The sequence below is a fragment of the Hipposideros armiger genome, unplaced genomic scaffold (genome assembly GCF_001890085.2).
Source record: "Hipposideros armiger isolate ML-2016 unplaced genomic scaffold, ASM189008v1 scaffold_1159, whole genome shotgun sequence".
Taxonomy (NCBI): Eukaryota; Metazoa; Chordata; class Mammalia; order Chiroptera; family Hipposideridae; genus Hipposideros; species Hipposideros armiger.
In genome coordinates, this window is record NW_017732509.1 from 247,137 (window position 1) to 256,848 (window position 9,712).

The 9,712-nt window shown below is 49.4% G+C and overlaps 1 protein-coding gene across 1 annotated transcript in view; it reads right to left on the bottom strand.

Moving 5' to 3' along the window:
- Window positions 1-9,712, bottom strand: part of UROC1 (urocanate hydratase 1) — a 48,457-nt gene continuing 38,745 nt past the window's right edge. The window contains exons 16-18 of the mRNA XM_019632656.1: window positions 9,301-9,399; window positions 3,007-3,106; window positions 1-1,791 (exon numbers count right to left, since the gene is read on the bottom strand). Coding sequence (XP_019488201.1) covers window positions 1,651-1,791; window positions 3,007-3,106; window positions 9,301-9,399 — 340 coding nt within the window. The 3' untranslated portion in view covers window positions 1-1,650. The remainder of the gene's footprint in view (window positions 1,792-3,006; window positions 3,107-9,300; window positions 9,400-9,712) is intronic.

Sequence of the window (9,712 nt, forward strand, 5' to 3'; positions counted from 1 at the left end):
TCCAGCCGAATCTGTCCATTTTTATTAGAAAAATAACAACTTTCCCAGAAGTCCTACCCAGCAGACTTTCACCTCATCTCATGGGCCAGAACTAGGCGAGTGGCCACTCTTAATTGCAAGAAAGGCTGGAAAATCAATTATTTTTACTCGGTATATTGCTGCCCAGACAAAACTGGGGTTTCATAAGGGGAGATGGGAAAGGGGAGATGGCCACTGAGACAAACAATGTTGAATGGTTGAGGACTCAGAATCCAGCTAGACTGGGCCCCTCTCTGGATACATGGAGGGGGAGGGCTGTCAAGTTTTTATGACTTCTTAGGGACCCATCCCCCAAGCTCTCTTAATTCTTTGTTTAGGATGAGCGATTTTTAAGTCTGTCAGGAGTCCAGCTGGGGGCTGAGCTAAGGCCAGGCTAATGAGGATGAAGTACATGGTCAAAACTGCTCTGCTTTGCATAGTGAGGTCATCGTGGGGCGGGGTGGGGGGGGGTCTTCTAATGTAGAAAGCCAGCAAGTGTGGTGGGGCTGCTGAGGGGGCTTGCTCCAGGGGTAGCACCTGTCTGATTCCTTATATGGTCCTGTATGTTTACAGGAAAAAAGAGCAAGTCCCAATAGCAGTTGGTGGGGCACCAAGGGTGGAAGGGGACTCATCTCTCCACTTGGTTCCTTTTTATAAATGGGAGGAGAATAAAGCAGAACCACCTGTTTAAAAATGAAGGCCTGAAAAAGCATGGCCACATAATCCCCCTTGTCTGGGTCAGCTTCATCGAGGTTGGGCTCTGGGATCCGGTGGAAGTGGGTTGTGTGCAAGAATCCAGTCTCAGGTCCCACATAGCTCCTGGAGGACATCTGGTCCCAAACAGGGCTCCTGAGCAGACTTCTGCTATAAGCGATCGGCCATGGGTAATACCCCGCCTCTCTCCCTTTCCCCCCGCCCCCAACAAAGTATCACTATTCTTTAAGGACAGAGCCCTGCTGGCCCCCATCCCACCACCCTGCATCCTCCCTGCCCACGCCACCTTCCATAGCTCTCTAGTCAATCCTTTATTTTCCCATCTTCCTCCCTGGATTCCTCCAAGCCCAGGGCCTGGTCAGTGTGCCTTTGCGCCCAGAGCCAGGGGCACAGAGGTACAGAAAAGTATCTGCACAGACAAATGAACAGACTAGCAGATGGAAAGAGAGTTTTGTGGATGGCTGGAAGGTAAACAGGAGGCAGGGTGATTAATAAAAACCTGGCCACAGGAGAAAGTCTGCCGCTTTGGTAGGGGAAGGGTAGGAGGCTTAGAAGGGACTTGGTTGATACCCAGCTCAGCCAGTATTCACAGCACACCCACCTCCGAAGCTCCTGGCGTCTACTCCATGGCAAGCTTGAGGATGCAGCCCCAAATAGGCTTTCCTTGCCCTCCCAGGTTCCCAGGGGAGCAGCATGGTCATGAAGAAATGGCTTTACCTCTCGGGGCCTCAGCTGGCTTATTTGTGAAATGGGGATAGCAGTGGCACACCCTCCAGGGTACGGTGAGGGAAAATGAGGGCATGTGTGTAGAGTTCCTGATCCAGGAGGAGGTGTGCAGTGGAAGGTGGGTGTGGCTGTGAGGGTAAGGACAGGGACCAAGGAGGACAAGGGAACCACAGCTGGCTCTTGCACTCCTGCTTATGGCCACAAGGCCTGCTGGAGCATGTGCTCATCTGCCACCTCGTGTGGGAGTGTCACCACCAAGCCCTTGTTTTCCCGCATCGTCTGGCAGATGATCTCATAGGCTTTCGGGTTCCCAGACCAACAGCGACGGGCCACCTGCCGGCGGGGTATGGAGAGGATGGTGCAGCAGTTGGTGCTAACATCACTGGGTTTGCAACAAGGCATTCTGGACAGACTAGGGCTGGGCTCAAAGCCCCTGTCCTCCCTACCGAGGACCCTCTCTGCTATCAGTGGGACCAGCAGTTCTTTGTATTTGTCCTGGCCCTACCCCTGGCTTGGGCCGCCGCCTCTCTTGGCTGGACTACTATTTACTTGCCTCTCTGGTCTGAAGCTGGTCATCCTTCTGCCCAGCCTCCCACTCCATGCAAGGGCATAGTTCAGGTACCCCGGAGTCATCCTCAGCGCCCCTCTTCTCTGGCCTCATAGAATGCACAGCCACCTTGGCTCTGCCTTAAAATCTCTCTCTGGTCTACTTCTTTCTCTCCATCTCTGTCATCAAGGCTCCCCGGATGACGGTCATGGCACCTCCCCAACCTCCGTGCTGCCATTCTTGCCAATCCCTGTCCACATGTCCCCTCATGCCTCCCCCAGTCCATCCTCTCATTGCTTCACTGACTTCTGGATTAAGGACCACCCCCCCCTCCCTGATGGGGGCTCCAGGGAAGTCAGGTCCTCCAGGGAACCCCTCCACCTTCACTCTCACATTCACCCCTTGGGCCACCCAACATCAGATTCTCTGGGTTCCTGAGCTCAGCTCCTCATTTCACTCACCGATGCACATACCCTTCCCCAATGCCACCTGACTTCCCATTTGTTCCCTCTTCTTGGATGCTTATGTGGTTCCGGGGAGGATGGAGCCCCCCACAAACACACGTACCGAGAGCCCATTCTAGATGGCAGCAAAGCTGATCATAGCTGCACAGCCTGAGGCTGTTCTAGCTTAGCTCCTATACTCTCTGGCCCACCTCAGAGATGGTAGTAAGATAAGGTTTTAAAAGAAGGCCTCTCTGCAATAGCAATGGGAGGTGCTGCACTGGGAAGACAGGGTCAGACACCAGGGGCCCTCTGTGTGGACAAAGGCTGAACTGGAGGGTAAGGCCAGAGGCCAGGATATGCAAAGGAGCCTCTGGAAACAGACCGGGAGAGAAGCGGGCAGCTGATGAGGAAAGACACAAATGAATTGGAATGGCAGAATGGGCTCCTGACCATTTCTGGGGTAAAAGTGGCAGAACTCTGGCTCAAGTCTGCAGTCAGAAGGGGCAGAGCCACCAATGAAGAGAGAAGGCAGGGGCAAGACTTGGGGTGACTTACTCCATTGGAGACATCCCAACTGAGCATCATCTTGGCCTTCTGCTCGGCCTCCTGGGTCCCATCCAGCATGAGGCCAAAACCCCCATTGATCACCTCACCCCTGCAAGAGGCAAAAGTGTTTCCAGGTCATTCCTCCTGGGTCCTGACCCTGCACAGAACAGGGAGAAATGCACGAGATTTTGGAATGTTCTAAAAGCATTTGAGGATATGTCATGGCCAGCCCCTGCAGCCAGAACCTACGCCCTCTTAACAGCCTAGGGATGCAGGAGCCTCACAGTTCTGCACTGCCCACTTGTGCCTCTGTGCTTTAACCCATGAATCCTGAGCCCACTTTCAGGACCCAATCCTGTGTCACATTTTGCTTGAAGCCTGACCACCCGAATGTGACATGACCTCCTTCTCCTGCGGTTCTCAGAGTGCTTCCTGTAAAGGTCCTGTTCCGTGTCTCTTGTATCACTCAATTCAATTGCCATTCTTCCTGATTTTCTCTTTATGTTCCTCATCTTCCTTACTCCTTCTTTCTGCTTGTTTTAGGTGTATTTTGGGGTCCTGATTACTTGATTTGAAGGCTGAGTTCCTTTATTTTCAGCATTTATTTTCTAATTAACAACACATTTCTCCGAGTACTGTTTTGACCTTCTCTCACAGGTGTGATATGTTCTTGTGTTCATTTGTTTAATAAATGTCATTTGAATCTTACTTGAGTATGTTAATACTATTCCACTTTTCACATGTTTGCCTTAAGGTTTTTCTCCATCAGCCATGAGGACCCTCTCCTTCCTGGCACTCTTAGACTTCCATCCTCACATGCGATGTCATTGTCAAGGGCTGCTAGACCCAGCCAAAGTTCCTCCTCAGCCTGCATCACTATATTTCATGTGTCCCCTTCGGTTACACACACAGGAAATTCCCTGGATCTTGTCAGCACCTGCCAGGGCTTTACTGCTAAATAACAGACCTTGGGACCACAGCATCTATCTGACCTTTCAGTACTCACTGCCAGTGAATTTGCTCTTTCTCCTTCCCACACCTGGAAGGTGCTAGTTTCTCTAGCCTCAGATCCTTCAGGCCTCTGTGGCCTTACCTACTTCTCTGCCCAGCCTGGACCCTACTGGCAATTTCAGTCAGTTCCCATCAAGAAAGTGAGGAGCCCTCTGCCCCAGGAGCCACCAGTGCTCCTCGCGCTGGGCGCGGGAGCTTCCCCTGCCTGGCCCTCAGCCTGGTGTTGATGCTAGCCTGCACCTGGGTGGCCCTGTGCCTGCAAGCAGGCTCCGATCACGTCTCCCACCAGTCGCTAGGGTGGAGAATGCTCTGACTAGATTTAAGATCATCACCATTTACCTGTCAGAGGTTGATGCTGGTTATCAGAGAAGAAAGTAGGAAGCAGCCAAAGTCACCAAGTGAGGACCTCCCGTGAGTCCTTCGACCGAAGAGGTCTTTTTGAGATTAGAACTACAGCTTTCATTTTGGGATCCTGAAGCCCTGATGGTCAGAGACCAAAGCTGCTCAGCTCCAGGTAACTATTGCAAGCCCTGACCATGGGGGAGCTGTGAGCATGCTGAGCCCAGGGAGATGGGGTCCTAAAAGCAGCATTGCTATCAGTGCAGCATTTGGGGTTACAAAGGCTAGTGCTGGGACAACTAGCCTTTTGAAATAAACATAAAAGTAGAAGCTTACATCACACATAAAGAAAAACAAAGGCCAGATGTGCTAATCAAGGAAATATTTAAAATTATAAAATGAATAAAGTGTAGGAGCATGTTTTTTTGTTTGTGTGTCTGTTTGTTTTACATTTGGGAGTTGGGAGGTATTTAAAAGCCAGAGAGCCAGAATAGAAAAGTCACCGGATTAAGATGTAAAACTCCCCTGTGAGGATAGGGGCCCTGCCCTGGGGCCCCTTCCAGAAAGCCTGGCTCTGGGGAGGGTGGTTCACTCACAGTCCCTAGCAATATCTCCTTAGGGTCGTTCTTGGGGCAGAGACTAAGTGATGCCATGATGGGGCCTGCCCATTTCTGCCCAAAGCGGCTCCTCCAATGGCCATCTGGGCTCTAGAGCTTCCTGCCGGGCGGCAAAACTGCCAAAAATGCATGAGACTGAGGGCTCCTCCTCTCAAGCACTCTGCCTCCTGCCCAGCTTTTCCAGTCTTCCTTTCCCAGGTGGTCATCCCCAACAAGCCTTTTGCACACTCCCAACTCCACCTCAGTCAGCACCTGCCTCCTGGAGAACGAAAGCAGCACAGATGCTTTAAACAAAGTTCAAAGACAAGCGATACGAATCCAAAAAAATCCATCTAATATCTAGAACAGATCAAAAATGCCTGCAGATCTATTGGGTTGTCAGAAAAGTCATGACGCATTTTTGCAATGTAAAACATAGAAAAAATACGTCATGACCTTTCCGACAACCCAATATAAGAAAAAGCACACAACTCAAAAACATAAACCGGGGAGTGAGCAATTCAAATCAAAACAAGAATTTGTTACTTCTTGCCCAGTAGCCTGGTAAATCCCATATCAACATCCAGTGAGTGATCACATTTAGTGTTGATGAAATTATGTAAAGAGGAATTTTTATATCAGAAAATTTGGTGGTAACTATCAAAGTTTAAAACACCCACCTTTTTTGAACCTGAGATCACAAATAGCATGCATATGATAGAGGTTAACATTTATGGGAGGTATGCCACTTGCTGGGCCCTGTTCTGGCTCCTTTACAAGACATTTGTGGTGGGTTGGCACATGCATTCAGGCCTCCTGCAATCTCATTTTGCTGTGACAGCTGGGCAAAGTTACTTATCTCTGCCAGGTAGTACCTATTTCTTAGATGGGACTGTTGTGAATATTAGATGAACTAACACACAAATTTCTTAGAAGAAGTCCTCACACATATTATGCATTATATAAGCCTTAGCTATTATTAACCCATTTAATCTTTACCACTAGCCTACAAAGCAGTTGCTATTCAATGAGAAACAAAGCTCAACAGTTTAACTAGTGCAGACAGATCGACTTCAGAATCCACGCTCTTAATTGTACTACAAAATTGTACATATGAAGATGCTCCCTGCTGCACTGGGGGTGGGAGTGAAGGAGGTCTGTGTGTGCATATAGTGGGAACCCTCAGTGCCCTGGCTACTCATAGTGGTCTTCGGGCCAGTGGAAACAGCATCACTGGAGCTGGTTAGAAATGCTGAATCTCCCCCCATCCAGACCTGCCTAGTCAGAATCTCCATTTTGACAAGCTCCCTAGGGATTCCTGTGCACATTCAGGTTTGAGATGCACTCTAAGAGGAAAAAATGTCAGAATCTGGATAAAGATGGTGGATCAAATACATAAATACATTCTTCAAAGTCATGTGCCCTGAGGCTGGATCTGGGTGTGAGGACAGGAGGCACATTCCAAGTTGAGACAGCAAACATGGAAAGAGTCTCAACACCCAACAGTGAAGCCCTGTCCCTTCCACCTAGCTCCTAGAACTGATTGCACCATCCCTACAAGGACCAACCAGCCAAAGACAGAGACTGACCACTGACCTCTCCTGCTCAGCAGTCCACTATCCAAAGGTCCCTGAGCATACAGGGTTGCAGACTGACTATTGGTGCCCTCTCTAAATATGAGCAAGGGCAGCTGGACAGACAACACAAGGACAGACACCAAGAGAGCAATCAGAAACAGGGGCTCCGAGGAAACAGAGGCAATGGAGAGAACAAAAACAACACACGGCTGACGTTGATCATTGGGGAAACACTAAGTGCTCCAAAACAGGGAGCCAATAATTCACAAAACTAAAGGCAAATCAAGAAATAGCAGAATAAGCATATAACTTAGAAATATAGATTTCCGTACAAAAAAGAAAAAAATAAAAAGCTGGAGTTAGAAGTGGTTTCCTCCTGAAGTAAGGATAGTCATGGGACAGATTTTTTTCCTGCTAATTTTTGCAGTAAGCTTTTCAGGATATATATGACAGATAAAATTATGTATGTGTGAGTCTGATGGATTCCAACGTGAATTTGAGGTGCTTTCCTAAAAGAGCCCTCGAAAACAGCCAGGATACAAGGTGGTGATGCCAGCATCTTGCCAGCTTGTATCTCTGTCCACAGAGCCTGGGGGCAGCCTTGGGGTGGAAGCAACTTGGAAACTTGTAAGAAGCATTCCCTTTCTCAGGGTTAGAGTGAGCAGTGGCCTGCCTGAATTTTGGCCCTGTTGTCCCCTGCCCCAAGGCCTTGTATTGTTGACTCTTGGCGGCTCTGCCCTGCCCCTTCTTGGTCTCTGTTTTCTTGTTGACAGTAATGAGTGAATCCTGGGAGGTGACAGATCTGGTTCCAGATCACCACAGCTCCACCACCAGCTTTGTCCTTGGGCAAGTTACTCCCTGTCAAGAGTCACTCTTCACTTCCAGAACCCATTCAACAAATCCAGTGCCTGAAGCACTGGCACCTAATAACCAGGCGTTCTTTTCATCCTGTTTTTCTCCAGCATTTGTATAGGGAAGAAAACACACTCCGGTCACATTTTCCATTAATTAGAGCCACATGACTGAGCTGCACCTTGGAATTTCGGCCAAGCCAGCCCATCGGAATGCCCTGGGAAGTTCGAGTGCTGAAAGACTGGGCTTTGGAGTGCAAGGCCAGGCTTGATCTGGCCAAAACAGGCTCAGGGGTCAGTTCGTAGAGGGCCAGGCCTAGGGAGATATCCTCCTCTCTGAAGCCTTAGTGCCCTGTGATGCTCTGGGTAGCCAGGAATCCAGGTTGGCCTGGGAACTTTCCCAGGTGACTCCTAGAGGCAGACCCTGTGCAGGTGCAGCTCCTGCAGCTCCTTAACCTCTGGGTACCTCAGTTTCCTCATCCGTAAAACATATTTTCCTTCTAAGATTAGGTGAGAGAGTGCATGCAAAGAGTGTAGCAAACGCTTGCATGGAATCCATGTGCAATAAGTATTAGTTATTCACTATTCTTAGCAGCAGATGTGATACTGTGATGTGTAATAATTTGATCTTCATCTCTGTTTCTAGCACAGAACTCTTAAAACCCTTGGAATTCCTAAGTGTTGAGAATAATAAAGATGTCTTTTGTTATATTAATGAAGTGACTTGTGGACCCCCCCCCCCAAGAATGTAGGTTGGTTGCCAGAGGAACTGACCGTGAATAGAGGGTTAAAACTTTCAGTCTTGCTCCCAGAGCTTGGGGAGGGGAGAGGGGCTGAAGGTTGAATTGATCACCAATGGCTAATGATTTAATCAATCATGTCTATGTAGTGAAGCCCCCATAAAAACCCAAAAAGGATGAGGTTCAGAGAGCTTCTAGGCTGGGGAACCAGAACACTTCCTCATGCCATGGTGCTGGGCCCCACTCCACGAGGACAGAAGCTCCTTCCTCAAGGTACCTTGCCCTATGTACCTACCTCTTCATCTGACTGTTGATTCGTGTCCTTTAATCTCCTCTGTAATGAATCAGTAATCTAATGAGTAAAGGGGTTTTCCTGAGTTCTGTGAGCTGCTCTAGCAAATTAATAGAACTCAAGGAGGGGATCATGGGAACCTCCATTCTGTAGCCAGTCAGTCAGAAGCAGGCAACAACCTGGGCTTGAGATTGGCATCTGAAGTGGGGTGTGAACAGTCTTGTGGGACTGAAACCATAACCTGTGGGATCTGACTACCTCCAGGTAGGTAATGTCAGAATTGAGTTGAATTGTAGGACACCCAGCTTGTGTCAGAGAAAATTGCTGGTTGATGTGGAAACCGCCCCCTCCCTGCCCCCATGTTGGAGGTGGGTGCAGAATTACAGTGGACATCATGATGGAATTGCCAATGTCAGCCAGAATGAGACCTTCCCAGAAACCTCAATTTCCTCATGGTACAGACTCGAAACAGCACTGGCCAGGACAGAGCTGTAAGCCAGGGACCCAGGGGAGCCTAGAACCCAGGTCTCTTGCCTCCCAGCCCATTGCCCTGGGAACACGGCGTGGACTGAAAAGACAGTACTGTGAGAATTCCTGAGACAACATCTGTGAACACACTAGGAAAACTGACATGAAAGGGGCGGTTGAAATTCTGACAGCCTTTGTGTCCTGTGTGACAGTTGAGATCCCAAAAGGTGAGTGGCTCGTGCAAGACACTCCCTTATGCCCTCCCCAATGTTCTGTCCCTCCAACGTCCAGCTCACATGAGGAAAACGTTACAGCAAAACCCTCAGCAGAGGGAGATCATAGGAGGCAGGGCCCAGGACCCTCAAGGGAGTCCCTGTGCCTTCCACAGGAGCCCGTACCCCCACCACGTTGTATTTCAAAACTTCTTACCATCCCACGCCCCCACCGTTGTGAAGAGCGACCCAGGTGGCTCCTCGAAAGGCATCGCCCACGAAGTTCTGCACAGCCATGTCTGTGGAAACAAAGGTTCTACATGTCATCCCCTGAATGACGTGAGCCAGCGCCAGGCCAGGCTCTGGCCAGCGCACAAGTTGGTATCCACAGGCCCCACTGGCTGAGCCAGCACCACTTAGGCCTGAAGGACAGATAGGGAACTAGGGACAGGTGACTCTAGAAACAACATAATTTATGTTTGCAAAGCTGAGCAAAAGCAGGAGAAACAGACAAATGCCCACTTACCCACTATTATCCTTCCCTATAGTTATGCTCTCTAGCACTGAATGCCAGATAAAGTACCTCAGAGGCAGAAAGAACAATAGCATTAAAAGGGAGGTGTTAGGGG